The 20316-nt window shown below is 38.1% G+C and overlaps 1 protein-coding gene across 1 annotated transcript in view; it reads right to left on the bottom strand.

Annotated features, from left to right (window-relative positions):
* Window positions 1-20316, bottom strand: part of LOC119150862 (TALPID3 protein-like) — a 41735-nt gene that overhangs the window by 318 nt on the left and 21101 nt on the right. The window contains 19 exon segments of the mRNA XM_037393928.1: window positions 1260-1396; window positions 1399-1423; window positions 4134-4147; window positions 4150-4205; window positions 4690-4729; window positions 4732-4780; window positions 4782-4926; window positions 5523-5623; window positions 5626-5673; window positions 5675-5729; window positions 6311-6395; window positions 6398-6476; window positions 8945-9129; window positions 9709-9827; window positions 10007-10203; window positions 16164-16180; window positions 16183-16243; window positions 17865-17972; window positions 19215-19402. Coding sequence (XP_037249825.1) covers window positions 1260-1396; window positions 1399-1423; window positions 4134-4147; window positions 4150-4205; window positions 4690-4729; window positions 4732-4780; window positions 4782-4926; window positions 5523-5623; window positions 5626-5673; window positions 5675-5729; window positions 6311-6395; window positions 6398-6476; window positions 8945-9129; window positions 9709-9827; window positions 10007-10203; window positions 16164-16180; window positions 16183-16243; window positions 17865-17972; window positions 19215-19402 — 1709 coding nt within the window.

Raw genomic sequence — 20316 nt, forward strand, 5'->3', positions numbered from 1 at the left:
ATGTTACAGATGTGGCCATTGTTGACTGCCTGACCTTGTAACACTGGAAGCACCTAAAAGCTATTGACCATCTGTCAATGCATGTCAGATAAAAGTTCTATTTTTAAGTAGGTTTGGATGGCACTTAAATAGGGATGATGGCTCTCTGAATCTGACTTTCAGAGTTGCAGATGAAAAATATAGCTTCTATGCAGGAAAACAGGTTGAACAGACATACATGTGCACAGTATCATTCTAAGGAAAGAGTACTACCATGTAGCAGAATACTTTCTCTTAAAAATGAAAGGTATGCTTGCACATGCCTTGCCAGAATCTAGGGGGAGTTTATTAGTGTCTTGTATGGACAGGACTGAGCAGTCCATGACTATGGGAAAGGGAAAAAGCAAATTAGAGATGCATTTGTAATTGGCAGTGCTGATGAGAAAATGTCACTACAATTAGTCAGACTCAGAGCCTACACTATAGAAAGCTTTTCACTAAGTCCATCCACCAATGCTCATTAAGCCAAATAAAGACAGACAAAGGAACAGTTAAGGAGGTGAGTGAATTAGTAATTATTTAGACTAAACTGACCAAGACAGAAAGAAGAAACTGCATTTGCAGCAATAAAAATCACAAAAAGCAAATCTGTCGTATATAAAGGTGTTCATGAACCATATTGCAGTATTCAGAGTTCATTTCCTTTAAATGTTCCTCCAGCTATGGCAGTTAGAACAGATGCCCAATCCAACTGCTGTTTTCCACATAGAAAATACTTAGATGTGTACAAGATGACTTTTGTCCTTTGTGATACAGATTTTTCTGTTAGTCTGTTTTTTCTGCCAACTAGATATGAGTATTTTGATGTTTTGTTCCAAGATCAGTACCGACAGCATGTGCAAAAGTGCATGTAAACATTTGCTGAGTTATTCTTCATACTTCCCTAAAATACTCACATGGCTATTAAGTGCACTGAACTTGTACTGTTAAACATACCACCTGTATTGCTGAAGTGACAGAAAACTTCCCTGGTAATCAAATGACAGGACAAATCTACGGAATGGCCACACACATGCCTTGAAAACTAGGTACATGTGATACTATGTACACCTAACGTTTGTAACACAGTGTTCTTAAGAATTTTTACAAGAGAACATAGCCAACAGAAGTGGGATCACTTCCAGCAGGGAATGAAGTGTAAACCTGTTCTGTCCAACAGAAAGGATAAGCTTGAAATATTTCATCTACCTCTCAGTAGGAAAGTATCACTTTAAACTTACTGTATTGGAAGAAAAAGCACTGTGAGTTACCTCCAAACAGTACATTCCTTCTTGTGCAGCAACAGGTGCTTGATTTAATTTGGCTAAAAGAGTCTCAACAGGGTCCCTGTGATAGCCTTTATCCAGTGTTCTCACCACTGTCCTTCACTGGGAGGATCATAATCCTAAAACAAAGAAACAAATTTCACATGATACATGATCCAAACCCAATTTTTGTAGGAACTTGAATCATTCTTGCTTTAGTTGACAATTCAGCTTTTTTCTTTTATAGTAAGTTCTTACAGTTTCCACAGCAAGAACTTGTGTCATGATCTAGGCATTTAAAAATAAGCAAACCGATGACACTGCTTTCTCCTTATATCTACAGACATTCACAGTCTTCATTTGATACGTAAGACTGCAACGCTTAAAGAAGAACACAGTCCTTCAGGCCTCCAGAGTTCAGGGAAACAGTTAAATCCTCACACTGACTGCTAGCAACAATCTGGCTGCAGAGCTGCTCTCACAAGCAAGGATTTAGCTTCTTCATCCACAGAGCCTTGTTTGAGGATGGAGGACCAGTGGAAGGAGTTACGATTCAGCTGATAAAGACAAGGAAGACCATCTTGGCAATTAAGCTTTCTAACCTGATGAAGAAACTTTAATTTAGGTTCACCTGATAACAGAGTCTTAAGCCCAGAGTTTAAGAGAGGAACTGTGGCAGACAGGAGACATCTAAAAAGAAGCCCACAAAAGGAACTTCTACAACCTTGATCACAAGGGAAGGCATTCTCCTCAGATGCCTATACACTCCCATGGCAAAGTCTGGACAACAGACAGAAAGATCGGCAAGTTCAGGGCAGAGTCTCACAACAATGACATGAATCAAATTATGGATATTAGATGGGAAAGTATGCACAGGTCAAGCATGGCCATGTATGGGTAGAAATGTTTAGGAAGCATAGGCAGTGAGAAGAAAAGTGGGCTCCTGCTCCAGGACATTCAAACTTTGCATTATTGAGGTTGGAAGGGACCTCTGGAGATTGTCTAGTCAACCTGACTGCTCAAGGCAGCACCTCTTCCAGTGTTTGGCTACCTCCATAGTAAAAACATTACTTATGTTTAAAAGGAATTTCCTGAATTTCAGTCTGTGTCCACTGCCTCCTGTCTTTCACTTAGAAGAGTCTGGCTCAGACTTCCTTACTTACTTCCATACACCAGGTATTCATACACTTTTCTAAGATTCCCCCAGGGCTTTCTCTTCTCCAGATGAAACAATCCAGGCTCTCTCAGTATGAGAGATGACCCAGTCCTTTAATCATTTTTGTAGTCCTTTGCTGGACTCAATCCAGTAAACGCTTCTTTCTTGTACTGGAAAGCCCATAACTGGACACAATACTCTCAATGCTGTCTCACCAGTACAGAGTAAAGAGGAAGGACCACCTCCCTTGACATGCTGGCAATGCTCTTCCCAGTATAGCAAAGGATGACAGTGGCCTTCTTTGCCACAAGGGCACACTGCCAGCCCATGTTCAACTTGTCCACCAAGATCCCCAAGTTCTTTCCTGCAAAGCTGCTTTCCAGTCGGTCAGGCCCCAGCATGTACTGGTGCATGATGTTGCTCCTCCTCAGGTGCAGGACATGGCATTTCTCCTTCTTGAACTTAATGAGATTCCTATGATCCCATTTCACTAGCCTGGTGAGGTTCCTCTGAATGGTGGCAAACCCCCCTGGTGTATCAAACAGTTTGTATCATCCAAAAACTTGCTGATGACACAGTGTGTTCCACCATCTAAGTCACTACTGAACATGTTAAACAGCACTGATGCTACTATTGACGCCTGGCATACACCACTAGTGACTGGCCTCCAGCTGGACTTCTGACACTGATGGCAACCCTTTAAGTCCAGTAGCTCAGCCAATTTTCAGTCCCAGGTCAAATCATTCCTTGAATTCACAGACCTCCACGTGCCTACTGATGGTCTGAGTCAGGATCAGAGGCGAAAGGAACACTAGGGATGTGCACAGGGCCTGCTCCAGAACACCTGACCAAAGGAAGCAAGAGAAGGCTTTCTATGAAACATTAACAGGGATCTGATGACTGCAGGTCTTCATCCTCATGGCAGACTTCAACTATGTGGATGACAGAAAAGCCACAGAGCATTGTGGAGGCAGTCCACAAAGTTTTTAGAAATCCTTCTGGAGTTCCCTTCCAACCAATACTATTACAATTTCACTATCATTTTTTTTATTCTTTCATAAAGTAAACAGTTTGTTTTAAGCGTAGTATTAGTCTACCTGATACTATCATTTATACAGCTATGTCCTACCAAGAGGCATTATACAAAGTCAGAGAGGGAATGTCCAGGCATTTGAGGGAGTGTTAAAAGAGAAAGGGAACAGAGTATACCTTGACTTGAGGAGCTTCCAGGACAAAGGAGTAAAGCAGATGTCAGATAAGAAACTATACTGAAGTTTTAAGCAGCTTCAACTAACTCCAGCCTCAGCTACCCTACTTTAATAATTTAAGCAACCAACCAATTAAAAGATGGCTTAAAGCTGAAACAGCTCAGAGAACAACAATGTTCTGTTTAAGATGTCTTAAAATTAAAAGCAATGAAGAAATGAAAATGTGTATTAGCTCTCACCTACAGAATATAAATAATTTGAGTTTTTTAATTAATATCTTTTTATTTAATATATTAACAGTTTTTTTAAAATATTATTAGCTTGTATAATGTGGGTTTTTTCTTTGGAGCTCTGAAATTCTAACATTCTTTGTAATGTACAGTTTAAAAGCATAAATTTAAAAAGTTTGTAAGTGAAAATGCTTAAAGCACATCCAATTTATCAAGATGCTCAAGGCAGAACACGACACTAACTCCATTTCCTTACCATTTCATTGGCATTTGTAAAGTACTGGTTAAGCTCTCAGTGAGGTTTCGAAGAGATAGTCTTCTTTCTGCTAAATGGAAATATTTTAAGTTACAAATACTAAAACCCATGCAAGTTACATGAAGAAAGCCAAGGCCATTCTTTAATAATTGCAACACAGTGCTTTAGTAAGTTGGAAATTCCTACTGCCAGGACAATGTATTATAAAGACATATTTTCAGCTTCCAAGAAAAATCACTCTTACGCTTTGCTTTCAATGAAAACTTAGTACTTAGAACCACATGGTACTTCTGCAAGACAGTCCCAATTATTTTCCAAGTTGGTCTTATGACAGAAGAGCTGATTTAATCTTTTTTCATTAATAAGCAGAAGCATTTTGTACAGAGACAAGAGCCAATGAGGTCTCTTTAATCCAAAACCATGTTAAGGACCACATTAATGCTTGCAGTTTTATCAGAAAATGTAATCAAACGTAAATTCAGTAGACTGGAAGAGAAGTTGATAAAGAATTAATCCAAATTCTGATTTCCACAAATGTGCCTAGTTAGTTACTCCTGCAGCCAGTATCTGTCCACAGCTGAAGAGTACCTCTCCTCTGAGATATGTCTGTCTGCAGTTTCTGTTTCTGTGAGAGTAAGGCTGCTTTCCCTGTGTGGACTGCCCCGAACTAATAGTAGGCACAGGTGATGGAGCCTGTGGCTTGCAGGGAAGCAATTCAAAGGGCCTCACTGATGACTGCTGAGAAGGTAAAATCAAGTCTTCTGGTTCCTCATCATTAGCCACTGACATCTCACTATAAAATAAGGATATGCATTATGAATACACCAAAATGCCTTGCACAGTATAAAGACTTAAATCCATATTGAAAAGAAATTAATTTACAAGTATTTTTTTCAAATGAAAGCACAGTGTTGTACAGAATAGCCTGAGAATCAACATGGTTAAATAACATTATTAATCCATTTCTGTTGTAACAAAAAATTACCATGTGTAATTCTCACTGAGGTAATAGAAAAATAAAATTCTAATATACAATATTTCATCATCCTACATTTATTACTGGCAGGTGTAAAAACACAAGTTTACCGAGTATAACATTCAGCAGGACGAGTAATAAGGACTAAAAAAATCCTGAGAAAGCTCCCGATTTCACATTTTTCCCCCAAAATATTAAGTTGAGCAATTCAAAAAAGGAATCCGGATTACCTCAGTGTCTCCTGACATATACGTTAAGCATTTCTTTCTACCTGAAGAGGGTATATGTAGAAAGAATGTTTTAAAATTTAATTTAATATTTAATTTTAAAATTTAATTTTAAATAAATTCAAATAATAAAAAATTAAAATATGAGAAACTGTGCAGCCTGTTCAACTCACACAGCCTTGGGACAGGAATGGTTCTTCAATTAAAGGGCTGGGTTTCTCTTCTTCCAGAGGAAGTTCTGCATCATCCCATGGGTTTGGAGGCTTTGGACTTTCCATTTTTGCGGCTCCGGAGACCATTCTGAGGCAGAAGGGCTTGGTGTGATTGTTCTAGGAGGTTGTATTGACAGGGGTAACCACAGGGGTGCCAATCTGACTAGTGGCAGCTGGAATCCTCAACTCCTGCATATGTGAAGTCAAATTTCAGATCAGAAAGGAAAGCAGGCAGTAAATCTTGGACAGAGAGCTAGTCAGTTCTACTAAGGCACTTGTATCTTTTTGTGATACCTTTTGATAGTTACAGGGACAAGACTAGATAAAGCCTAGTTTCTTTTAATACAGTGTTGGCTTTTGAAGGAGCTAGAATAAAACCTCACTTGCTTACTTCCTTTAATAAAAGAGATCGTTCTGCATTTTAAAAACTGAGTGCTTTACTTGGAGAGCATAAATTTGACTTAATTACATTTGAAACACAGGAAGGAGCAGAAGACCTATTTTTCTGATGTGAAAAAGTGTGGAGGGGCTGGGAGGGTGGAAATCACAGAGAGTATAAAAAAAGTTTGAAATAGAACTGTTACCAAATAAAAGATGTTTGCTTTTTATATGAATTAGCCCATAATTTTTGTAATACATGAGCTCCCACTTGAATTATAGCCTCAAGAATATTTACCCTGAGAGATAAAGTGTCTTTGAAGAAGAAAATTAAAGCTAGCAGATTAAAGCATATTTGCTATTTCTAAACTTCAATTATTATTTTCACTACCTGTTTCTTTAATTTTTTCATGTTCATGAATATCCTCACTCATTCCTGTAAGAGATAGAGAAGACTCTGGAGTTTGACTGGAGGCAATTCTTTTTTCTGAAGGTGTGTTTGTGGTGGTGTGGCCTGGGGTGTTGGCAACGGAGTAGGGACAACAGACTCCTGAGGGGGAAAAAAATTGTAACCATAGTTATTACCTCAATGCAAAATTCCTGTCTTCCAAGTATCCCCAGAGACAGCTGAGGAAGAGAGAGAAGGGCAGGTTGTCACAGAATAGGAACAGCTTAGATTGGTGCTTCACAGGCTAACTCCTCCATCTAAACGTAAAGTTGCAGACGCTAAATGTTATGCTTGGACAAAATAAACTAAAACCCAGTAAACTATGCATAAATAATTATGTATAGAATAGACTATTTCAGTTGGAAGGGGCCTACAATGATCATGTAGTCCAACTGCTTGACCAGTTCAGGGCTGACCAAGAGTTGAAGCATGTTAAGGGCATTGTCCAAATGCCTCAACCACCGACAGGCTTGGGGCATCAACCACCTCTCTAGGAAGCCTGTTCAGTGTTTGACCACCCTCTCAGTAAAGAAGTGCTTCCTAATGGCCAGTCTAATATGAATTATATGATTACATGAATTTTAATAAAGCATTTATTACAATACTAAGCAATAAAATACTTCATGGCATAGATAAAATTGAGCTAGTATGATAATTTTATGGTAAGAGAATCGGCTAAAGAGAAGATTACAAATGAAGCAATAGCCAAGACAGTAAAGCACTAAAATAAACACATAGTTGTGGTGTTCCCTACAAAATGACAGCTATGGATATAAATCTGATAAGCAAGTACGATAGCTGTCTTTTAGCCTGCTACGGAGGAATATGACAGACCTTTCCAAGTTTTCTCCAGCCCTGTTTGCTGACACTTCTTAAAGAAAACAAGATAATGGGACTAAAGGGAGGCTTCCAGGCTACTTTCTAAAGAATAAATCCTCAGACTGATGATTTTATAAAAACCTCTTATGGGAAGTGGAACATACTAACACATTGGGAAGTTCACACACACCTGTGTGACATGGTGAACACCAAAAAACCTGGTAACCGGGCAGCTGAACCTCTAGACAGGAAACCTCACAGCAAGAAGGGGCAGATCAAGAACACATAAACTACATATGAAAAACTTCTGCTATAAGCTGAGGCAGAAATGAAAAAAGGAGAAGAAAAAAACCTTATGAATGTACAAGTTATCCGCAGGATAACAATTATCCACAAATGTGGAAAGACACTAAAAAAACCATAATTAGCTACCTGAAATTCCAATAAAGGCAGGAGAGTATCGCTACTGTAGCGCAAGGCACTGCAGAAACCCCATCTTGCATACTATATTACTAAAAATAAATGTCTGTTAGCATATTAGTGTTACCCATGGTCAAGATCAGTCTAAACTGGAAAACATAAAAGTGCTGCCCATCAGCAAGAATTAAAAAAAAAGTACACATACAGATGATTGCTTTATTTAGCCTAATCAAACAAAGGCCAAAAAGGTCAAAACTAATCTCCTGAAGTTTGCAAATCAATATATATAGTAAGGAGAAAACAATTATTTCAGCCTAAAGACATTTCAGTTTAAGCTGAAAAAACAAGGCTTAAGAGGGCCGTTAGTAAATGTATAATGCTTATTAGAAGAGGTTTCTAATTATCAGAAGAACAAGGTACAAAGACTCCTCTTTGACATCATACCCTCTTTAATCTGTACTGGAGTGGGGAAGAGCTCTTTAGATGCAGGATGCTGCATTTAAGCCTACCAAAGTGAAATGACTACTTCTAACCAATAATCTGTTGCTCACTTCCAGAAGGCACACTAAGTGCTATTTCTGTCTATATGCGCTGTAGCAGAATAGAATAACTGATCTCACTTTCAACAAAGCTTTGAATAGTTAGATTTCTAAAAGTGCAGCAATCTCCACATTCATCCCAAAGACATTATACAACACCAGATTGTAGCACAGCCATGTCGTTATTGAAACAAGAGCAGCTGTCATTTGATTATCAAAGGGAACAGAGAAAATTATCATGCATTACAGGAAGCTCTACTAATCATTTATGCATTTACTGAAGACTACTGAACTAAAAACTTAGAATTAATACTAATTTTTAGAGATATTAAAGACTGGTTGCAAGCTCATAAGACCAAAATAAGAAGAAATAGAAGCTGACAGCAGTATTATCTGAAGAAACTAATTTTATTTCTTCACAAGAAAGTAGCATAGCTATTTTTGGTTGAAAAAACCCCTATCTTTTCACAACATGGAATTACGTAACAAGTCTTTCCCTTTAGAAATCAGTTCCATGCTCAGTCTTAAAGTAAATAAATAAATATAGCATGTTGCATGCAGTACAAAGGAATTATTTTTTCTTCTTTTTATTTTTTTTTAAGTCAAATAGGTTTTAAACTTGTTGCTTGCTGGGGTATAATAAGGAATAATCAAAAAATGCAAATTATGCACATTCGGTTCATCGGGGTTTTTTCCATCATCTTTTGTTTTGCACATAGTTGAACCACCATGCTACAAAGATATTATCCCTTAGAACTTCAGTAGGAAAGCTGAAATAAAAGGAGTTCTTACCATCATAATCATTGTACTTGGAAGAACGTCTGTAGCAGGAGCTGCCTTCTGAGTCTGCTTGTTACCCAGCACGGCCGCAATTATTTCACTGAGAGCTTCATTTACAAAATGACTTATCATTTCTGAGTCCACAGGCACGCCAGCATTGATAAAGAGTTGAAATCCTCTACCACCTGCAACTTCAACTGAAAATGAAGAAACAAAGCACACATCCAGGTCTCACTTCTTCAAATGCATGCACTGTATTGCAGCCACTCATTTTACTCTCCAGAAACTTTTAAACATTCCTTTGCAAAAAGTGTTTTTTTAATTATTTTATAGATAAAAAAACAATAGTAGAGAAGCAGTTCAGGATCATAAAATAAGGCAGCAATGAAGGATGGTGACATCACAGGAGAAATGCATTTGTCTCCCTTTATCACACATTTATAAGAGAGGTAATTTTTTACGTATCTATTAACAAAATAAAGGCAAACAAACACTACAGGCTTAGCAAAATGCCAAAGCTGATTTAGATGGCAAATAACAGAAGTTGATTTGTACAGTGGTGTGTTTTATGTGTTTTCTCCCTTTAGATAATTTATTTCATGGCCACATAACACTCTGCCTCAACATAGATTTAAGTATGCGATTTTTGCATTTTATAGTTTCATTGGTTCAGCATTTTCCACTCTTAGGCTCAGGCAACAGCTACCTACACAGCTTGTTAAAATTACCCAAAAATTGAGCTAATCCATCTGCTGAGAACTATAATTCCTACTTACCAATGTCAGAAGTTACAGCCTCACTGCCTTCACTCTCTGAGGTGCTAGCACTGGGCACTGTTTCTTTCTCACCTGGGTACATCCCACTGATAACTTTTGCCATTATTTCTTGTTCCACCCTAGCGGAATAAACCCCATTTAACTATCAGCAAACACCAAGACATTTAAAAGTATACAAAAGAGCATTCTTGACATAAAATGTAAGGCAGCTCAAAGGAAAAAGAAGGGAAGGTATTCTTATGGAGTCATTCCTCCTTCCGTATATATTCTCTCACCGCTTCATTATGGTGCAACTCACCAATTTATCAATCTGTTTTCTATAGTTTCTCTCCTTTGAATGAGTTCATCCAAAACATCAGAAGACTGCTGAGGAGCAGGAGCCACTGGAGGAAACAAAGGACCATTGTATTTTGGCGAGGAAACTTTAAACTGTCCACTAAGCTCCAGAAGAGGCTCAAAAAATTCTGGAATTTCATCCTTCTCCTCTTCCTGCTCCTAATAAGTAAGTAGTAAATTAAGTTATGGTGTGTTTCTGGAAGGCAATGTCATTGAGGTAACTATCAGATTTTTTTCTTTAAGAAACATCTGTAGATGTGTCACAGCACACAAACCACACTCTGCCTTCTCAGTATGTTGTAGTTAATTGATACAATTCTAAGCTTAACAAATCATAAATATAGAGAGGTATAAAGCTATAGGAACTGCTAAGTAAACATGATTTGGCTCATATTTCCTGCCTGTGCTGCACAGGGCAGGGAGCCAATGGTAATGCTAATACTTGAAAAATTTACTTACGACATAAGTCAAGTTTCTTTAATATATACTCCAGAAATGCTCCTCCTTTAAACAAAAAGGTTTAGGAAACTTTCTATAGTTACCTGTTAGGTTTTTTTGGTTTTGTTTGGTTTTGGGGTTTCTTTTAGAAACTGAACTTTTACTTTAAAGTCTCCTGTCTGAAAAGATACATTCCCAAAAGTTAATGAGCATGTAGTTAGTCAAAACTCGAATAAAGCTGCCTGAAGACTAGATATTAATAATTTACACATACGTTACACGTATGTTTGCACTTTCATTAACTTCAGCTCCTGAAAGTTGAAACTTATTTCTGGGTAATCAATTCACAAGACCCTCACAGACACTTTGAATTTAACCTTAATGTCCTACTTCTAAAAAGTTATAGAAGTTACTCCATAACACATATGTGTTATAATGTTTGACTGTTCCCAAACACACCACCCTCCTTTTCCCACCCGAGCACATACATGGCATTAAATCCCAAAAAGCAGTCACTAACCAATCATATCGTAATATAACGCTTTAGAAATGTCTCATGATGGTTAAGAACCTGCATCCTTCACTCACAATATTAAAAACAAATGTCTCTAATAGTAATATGATTCTCTAAGAATAAAATCTACCATGCCCGATAAAGATGAAGAGCTGAGCCCTAAATTACAAGTGAGAAGTATGTGATGTTGCATAAAAGGGCTCATTGTAAATCTGTATTTACTAAAATTAATCTCCCAACAGAGTGAAAGGGGAATAGGAAAAAAGGAAGACTTTTCCCTTACATAAATTTAATTTCAACCCATAAAACAAAAGCGCTATATATTTTCTATCAATAAAACAACAAATCACTGAAAACAGAAAAAAAAACGGAAGAAAAAAAAAGATAGCAACATTTTCCTGTCTCCTTCCCCAACCCAGTATTAGTATTAATACTTCTTTCCTACCTTAATATACTTTAAAACTGAGAAGTCAGATAGGGCCATGATGGGTATTACAACAAATAGCTACTGGGGAGTTGGATCTTTGTGGATCTTTAAGTAATAATAATTCTTCAAAGAAATGCTGTACATTTGGCAACTTAAAAAGTGGCAAAACCAGAGTATGTATATTTGGGTGACAAACAAAGATCTCTAAACCATTCTAGGCACACAAATAAGACCGTAAAGTTAAACTCAGAACGGCACTGAATGCCCTGCAAGCTGATAAGCAGCTCATTCTGTTGGGATATATATATGCACAACCATAATTCATTCTGACAGCAAATGTAAAGATGTCTTTGACCAGTGTTTCATTATGCATTTTCTGCTGACTGCATTACTCCATAAATTTTCTTTTATGTTGCCTATTTAATACTTCTGAAAGTATGCAAAATACAAACATCTGGATTAAATAAATCAAGTACATACAATAGATCTTACACATACTCAGTAACTTCTGACAAACTTTTGCCGTTCTCCTGCATTTCTAAACTACATGTAACAAAATTTTACATGAATACTGCACAAGTCCAAAATAAAATTATATTCATTTTGAGGTGATATCGCTGCTGAAATGAAAAAATAATATATTAGTCAGTATTTAATTATACAGGTTGAACTTTGATACATATCACCTTGTAGACCAATCCTGAGTAATCTGCACTCAGTTCTGCATTTTGCCTCCCTTGAGACCATTGAAAATACCTATCATGACTCCCAATCAAAATACAACATAAATTAGAAAGTCTTTCAGGTATGATTTGAATATTAATCACTGTACTTTATCGTTAAGTATCAAGCCCAAATTCTATTTCCCAAATTACATTCAGATAATTAAAAAAAAAAAAAAAAATTAATAGGTGGTATAGATTAATTTTGTTCCATTACCAAACATGTATATGCATAGTCTTTTATTAAAGCCATCCAAAACTTATCCATGGATTTCTTCTCGAAAGATTTCTAAAGAAATTTCCACAAGCAAGGTTCAGGGCTGCATTGCAGGTGCCACCTGTGATCTTTTGTCTGAAGAATTACACCTGTAAAAAAATCACTGTCCCCAAGGGCATCTATGGGAAGCAGGGTTAAGGAAAATACATTTACTTTGATCCTGCAGGTTATATGTTTTGCAGTCGTATTCAAAATGGAAGCAAAAATTCTGAGAAGCAAGTGCCCACCTTGCAATTAGGGCATGTTCAGAAAAAGCAAAAACTGCCTCTATCTTAAATCCTAGTAAGTTTGCTAAAGAAACTGCAGGATGTGGCTGCTCATAAGACTTGGAGAGTAGACTCAACAAACCTGAGAGTTTGTTCTGGGCTCATGATAGCTAAGCTAATTTCTCACTCTGGAATAAGGCAGGGTCCATGCAAGGGCTGGCCTTACAAAACCTCTTCTGTGCAGAAAGCCTAAACCTACCTGATTGTAGGTGTGACCATTGATCAAAAATAAAAGTGTAAGTCAAAGCTGTAACAGTTATTTGTGCTTTATACATGTGGATTTTCTTATTGTGAAATAAAGGCACCCAATTCAACTATTTTGGAAGATGGAGCTCTGGGCCTTTAAACACTAGACAGCATGGTTGCAATAAGAGAACAAGGCACATCACCTCTTCCCATGGCAGGGTTTGAGTTTTACAAGTTGGGGCATGTTGCATTAGTCCTCAAAACTGTTAAAACAAATTAGTTAGATTATGTGAGAAAAGGTTTGTCTCCACCCACACAACGAAGCACAGAGGAATGACAACAGGTGGGAGAATAACCAGGTTGGATGGGGTTTTGAGTGACCTGGGCTAGTGGAAGGTGTCCCTGCCCATGGCAGTTGGGCTGGAACTGGATGATCTTTAAGGTCCCTTCCAACCCAAACAATTCTGTGATTCTAATAGGACAACTGAGCACTCCAACATGGCTACTCCCAGGGATATCACAGGTGAGGGCTCAGCTCCCATGTCCAGGAGTGAAAACCAACAGGATGAGCCCATGGAAAACTCTCCATAGCACCTTTTTTTAAAGTTGGGCAGGTGCATTTGGACGAGGTGATCGCATGATGACTTGTGGGATGCACGGAAGAGTGTTTTGGGATGGTACAACACTCTTCCGTGCCATTTATGGGAGGGAACCAGAGGTGTGGAAAGGGAAAGACCAAGGTGTTTTGGAGAGGTACAGGTGTGGGAAAATAGAGGGATAAGGGGACAAAAGTGGCTGGCTGCATGTAAACAGGTGGCTGGTCAGCACACTTGCCTGGCCTTGCCAGCGCAGTCTGCCCTGTCTCCTCATTAAATGCCATTTCCCGAGCAAAAAGGGGTTTCAAGGCGCTGCAGATCCAGGTGCCAGAGCTGGGGAGGGCAAGGACCCAGGGCCAGCGACTGGCTAATGCCTGGATACTAGAGGGATCCACACTGCCTCTGTTTAGGTCTGTGTACATACACGTATACACACACGTATATATGAACACACACAAGCACATGTGTATCCCAAACCTCCACCCTGAACGGCCGGAGAGGGGAACAGGATCAGCATGTTGAGTGTTGTTTGAGTGCTGATCTGTGCAGCCACTCATGTATACACGTGTATATGTGTATTGGCATACGCGTGCTGGTGTGTACGTTTTGGCAACATACGCTCTGCCTGGGAGCAGGCAGCTGCAGCAGCCTTGCGATTATTGCATTACCAGTGCTAACCTTTCAACTCCTAAGTATCTCTTAAATAAGTATTTTCCAGCAGAAAAGGCGAAACAAATCCTAGGAAAAGGAAATGCCTGGGACGGGGTCCTGAGGCCTTTTTGCAATATCTACCAGGGAAGAAAAAAAAAAAAAACAGAAGAAAAAAAAAAGGGGGGTATTTCACATAAAACTGAAGAGGATAAGTATTTAACAGAATTAAGTTTTCATAATAAAAGGAGTGTGGGGAAAAGACAACAGTAAGCTATTTTCCTGTATACCATTTTATGCACGTTTTTCATGAATCTGAAGCTTCTTTTATAACAATAATTTTGCTTTCTTTTAATGTCTTAAATATCCCTGCCACTCCAGAGGTTGATTTTATGCTTCCACATTGTGTTTGCCTTGCACATTTTTAAGAACACTGTCTGTGTGGTCATAGGCCAAACATATGTTTCACTTGGAACGTTTTTTGGTATTGTGGTTAAAATATATCCCATTGCCAAAAATAAAAGATAAAAGCAATCCAGGACAAAAAAGGAAAAAGAAAAAATTAATAACTATTATTCACATATAAAAATTTAACGTTGCAGAATTTTTTTGGGGTTAGCTCATAAACTAGTTTCTTAAATAGCTTTCCTATTTATTTTTATAAAATAAAGCCCTTTTTGTGCAAGCAGAAGAAAGTTGTCCAAATAGATTTAACCCCTCCGCTCCAACAACTTAGGTAATTTTGGAACTAAAAATGAACAAAGCATTTCCCCACTTTTGACAGGTAAATGTCAAATTTTTTTTTAAGACTTTTTTTTTTTTTTAAGATTTTTTTTAAGACTTTAAGACTTGTAACTAACTGACAATGTTAAATGATAATTCAATTTAAAAATAAATCTACCATACTAGCCTGTAAGCTATAGTTAGTATTTGATGTACACTCTAATCCTGGGATGAAAAGCACACAGAACAGGTAAAAAGAATACATTTTTTGATAGATTTTGATATGCACACAGCAAGTGTAGCTCACTGGGAAGAAACTTGAGGAAAAAGTACTTCAAGAGAAATACTAGCTAGCAACAGCAATTCCAAGCTCCTGGTATTTACTGAGTCCTAAATGCAGCAGGAGGTGGAAGCTGCCATCTCCCACAGAGGCGAGATAGTCCACAACAGCTGGGTGGCAGGACCGCGCTTCCTGCAGAGGCAGCCTTTACCTGCTACCATTGAGTTTCTGCTTCTGCTCTTAATCTGGAGAAGTGAAATAGAGGCTGGTTCACCAAGCCTGAGAGTTTCTCTGCCTCCACTGTGAATGACAAGAGGTCAGCTAACTAAAAAAAAAGGACTTGCTACCTAAGAGAATTAAACCATAAAATAGTATCTCAAGGAAACCCATGTTATCATAATCCAGAAAAAAACCAATGTTGTTAAACATGCACAGCACTAATGAGGCATCCAGCAAAACAAAAATTTGGAATCTTTTAATGAGATCCATGAGATGAGTAGTACACAGATACTCACATACGCTGCTTGTCTTGGTTTTTTTCGAAGTTACATAATGTTTGACTGAGTTAGTATGCTAAATCATTTAGGACCTCAAAAGCATATGCAAATTGCTCTACATGGAAGTTTTCTAAAGGGAACCCTCAGAAAATACTTTCATATTTTAAAATATAGGTCACCTTACTTAAAATCTGTAAGAGCATCTTTTACATGCATTACATTTAGAGTCTGAAATTGTGAAATGTAAGTACTATAATCCCCGCTGATTTTAGAGGACTACTTTTATTTCTAGTGGATTCTAACACATCCAAATAAAAGGTAATTTTAGTTTTTGAATGTAATTCTTCAAAGGTCCTTTACTTACCAACATACAATAATTTCTAATACTGTTTATAGCATTGTAAACACTTCAGTATTGTTTGCAATGTGTATTTTTAAAGTTGCTAGTAAAGCAAACTTATTTTCTACATCGTGTTTTCATTATGACAGAATAATATAAAACAAATACAAAAATATTTGAAAGGACACCTTTGCAATATAATTACCTGCATGACATCAGTACATCAATGAAATCAACTCCTGGAAGCTTTCTGTCTTCCTCCTCACTATGTATATCTTCTGGAGTCTTATAAAGACAGGTTGGAATTGATAGGTATTTCGTATAGGGGAGGAAAAAAATGTATTAGCAGAAAAACTTCATAACAAGAATGCAATTAAATCACCACTCACTGTCAATAGCCTGAACCCAGAAAAAATGCTTTACACACCTTAAAATTTAGGAGGAATTTCTTTGCATAGCGTAAAGAGAGATTAATACATGAGTTAATACATGCCCATGAGCGCCGACCTCTGGGGATGCACGCGTTTATCAGACCAAAACCACCTGGGCCCACCCAGCAGGGGTGGCGAGGCGCTGGCACAGGCTGCCCAGAGCAGCTGTGGATGCCCCATCCCTGGGAGCGCTCAGGGCCAGGCTGGATGGGGCTGGGAGCGCTCAGGGCCAGGCTGGATGGGGCTGGGAGCGCTCAGGGCCAGGCTGGATGGGGCTGGGAGCGCTCAGGGCCAGGCTGGATGGGGCTGGGAGCGCTCAGGGCCAGGCTGGATGGGGCTGGGAGCGCTCAGGGCCAGGCTGGATGGGGCTGGGAGCAACTTGGGCTGGTGGGAGGTGTCCCTGCCCGTGGCAGGGGGTTGGAACTAGATGGTTTTTAAGGTCCCTTTCAACCCAAACCATTCCATGATTCTATGATTGTTAGAACTTTTTCTTATATGCTGATGACAACTAAAACTTGCTGTTGCCAATGTCATGGAGTATCTCAACATCAAAGTTCTAGGGCAATACCTGTAACTCTTACTATAAAAAAATAAGACAAAAAATTTTAAACCATTGCACACAACCCATCTTAAGCAATTTACTTATGTGCCATTTCTACAGTGTTTTTTAATATTATAAATTTTAAATAATAATCACTATTTTAGTCCAGTTTCTGTCTTATTCAGTGAATACCTTCACACAAGACCTTGATGGACCTAAGTCACAATAGCAGCTAACACTCAGGGAAAACAGAAGGTAAAGTAACTATACACAAATCATCAGAGCATCACCGTGCCTTCACACTGTCCACTGTCTGCAATGCAGAAGACAGAAGTCCACTGGGAGAAACAATACGCCATCCTGTAAATGCGTGCCCTAGTTTGTAACCTTATAATTCAGTGTGCAACAGTTAACCTTTCCGTTGCACAAAAAGCTTTATTACTGCTTAGATGAGATTAAAAACACTTCTGAAAAAGTTATATGGAAAGCAAGCAGAGTAAACCAGCCAGCTCCACACACACCAGGTTACCACTGAACACCCTATGCACACATGCCACTAACCACTCAAGTACAGCCAAGGAGCAGATGGAGGGATGAAGAACACCCTCAGTCTTCATGCCAGAACACTGAAGCCAGTATAAATAAGACAGAAATGGGCCAATAAGGGATTATAACTCTTAACAAAACAGAGGAATTATGTTTTTTCTTAAGAGTTTTGCTATGGTGATTATTTAATCTTGCAAGAACAGCGCCTTGCTGCAATTTTTCATTCTCTTAAATAAATACCTCACATTATAGATTCTTCAGAATAATTTCTCAATTTTTCCTGGAACCGTCTAATTTCTCTGACTAAAACAAGACAATGAAATTACTTTGTAATAATTTAGCATGTTTTAAGAACATTGAATTCCCAGACATTTAGATCAATCAATACCTGTATTACAGCATCAACAGGAAGAAGTGCAGGTTCAGAGTCTGGAAGAACATGGTTTACAGTCACGCTGTCACTTGAAATACTGTCAATATCTATATTTGGTAACACCTAGGATGGAAAAAAAGCACCAATCTGAACATCTATGTATTAGTTTGGCTACTGTCATTGAACTTTTTAGAGTCTCTCTTCCACCTGCTACTGAGCCACCAACTCCAGTGACCTCCTTTTCTCATACCTATATCTGACAACAGCTTGGTTCTGAAAAACAAAATACTGTAAAGTACAAAAGCTAATCCCAGAAACACTCACCTGTTTTCTTGCAGTACCTGGTTTCTCCTGTTCTCTAATTCCCTGATTCCTTTGCCTTGCATGCGACAAAAGGTGAATATACCTACAAATATCTACATAGCAGATGTGTGTTTGACTGGCAATTCATTTACACTACGTTGGCCTACAAGTCACTGTGTAGGCTGGTTATTGGTTTCATGTTGTCATACATATGGTATAGTAAAATAAAGGCATAACTGTATTACAGTGTAGTCTGTAATAAAGGCATGTCTGTTACAGCATCAAAACATGTTGCGTTTTTATTAAGAACAAACATTTAAATGCTTCCTTAATTCTTCAGAAGGGGAGCACAGGGAAATCACCTTAAACATTTCAAGAACAGGGTGAAATAACAGCAAAATGTTGGTGGACGGAATACTGCAATATAGCAAGGGAAGAAACCACATACTACTTTACCTGTATTTAACTTTGAATTCCATGAATCATTTGTACCTGAAAGGTGTGTGTAGGAGTGTATATTCTCAACAATTTGAATCCAAAAAAATGAACACGTAAGAAACATTAACTCCCTTGACAACAGTCTCATGTAAAAAATTATAAAAACTAAACCACTAAGTAAGGACTGCAATGGTTGATTAATCAGGAGTGAAATCCTTGGGCTGACCATCATGCTTGAAACAGAAATCTTAAAGGCCAAAGCAGTCATCCAAGAAAACTGACATTTACCATAACACTTCTTTTATTCCAAATTTGTTCTGGCTCAAAAATCTCATTTAAAAATAATAATAAAAAAAGAATTCATGCTATAGAACTAGTTTACAAACACCCTGCATAGGTGACTCACAGAAGACAAATTTTTCTATTTTGGTCAAATAATAATTGTTAAAATATGAATAAAAATATTAGCATGGCACGACAACATCTTGGTCCCTCTGTTCCATGTGTTTCTAATGCTTACTGAAAACCCCCTACTGATCAAAGTAAGTTACTGATGGATGAGACTGCCTTTAGTTAGCATTTATTAAAATAAAGAAACAAATAATCACCACTCTTAGCATGTACCTGCACAGACAGTTGAGGTGGATCCCTCTTCTCTGATCTCATCTCTATTACAGCTATGTTTGGTTTTTTTATCTCAATCGGTGGTTTTGGTGGCACTTGAGGAAGAGAGGTTGTAACTGTAACAGGGTGCGGTTTACCTATAACTACTCCAGCAGGCTGCAGCGAGATGTCACTGATTTGGGTTTGACCTAAGGACAGTTTAAACATAATTAAATATTTATATAAATCTCCAAAGTCAGTAAATTAATAAACTAATTAAAATTAAATTCTCTGTGTCCGTGTTTCACATGAGACAGACTGAGATCTTGCATGCAACTACAGACTAATTAAAAAGTCCCCTATTAACAACTAGCTAAAGCATAGTGCTTCACCAGGTAATTTTAAGGCTTTCCCAGCAAAAACTGAACACTGCTGTTTTTTTAAAATTATTCACTCTGCTTGACTGCGGTGACACCTACTGCTGAAAACGAGAATAACTACATTGCACTTGCATTTCAAAAATGACATACCATGCTTCACCCCCCCCTCACATTTTCTTCATCTCATTCAAAATACTATTACACCAAGTACAGCATCCCACAAATTTTTGAGACACCTTTTTTTTTTTTTAATAGTTATCTTCTTTACATGCCAATACCAAATACTAATACCAAATGCCAAATACCAATACTAACCGTTCCCAAAACAAAGGCTGTATAAAGGTTCTATTGAAGGTCCAAAAATACAGAAGATACGACAATGAATTTAGTGTGTTTGGCACAATCTTACTGAAACTTGGGCTAAAGTCATTGTAAATGTTGAATGCAAGGACCAGTGAATCAGTTCCTGCTTACATGGATACCAAACCTAAAATCGGAACAATAACCCTAGAACTGTGAAGTGTACCAAAGAAGGTGTGTACAGCTAAGCAAATGCTCTGTCAGGGTGTCACCAAACATCCAGCACAAAGAATGAGGAGAACCAGAACGTTTTACACTGTTCCCCCACGTAGATTTCTCACAAGAAGGGCAGCTGCAAGTATCATGGGCCAGGGCAAATAACTGACTTAAGAAGATTTACATTGTGTTTACATGACGTAGCAGTAACTAACCTTCACACATCC

Source organism: Falco rusticolus, chromosome 7 (genome assembly GCF_015220075.1).
Source record: "Falco rusticolus isolate bFalRus1 chromosome 7, bFalRus1.pri, whole genome shotgun sequence".
NCBI classification, from domain to species: Eukaryota; Metazoa; Chordata; class Aves; order Falconiformes; family Falconidae; genus Falco; species Falco rusticolus.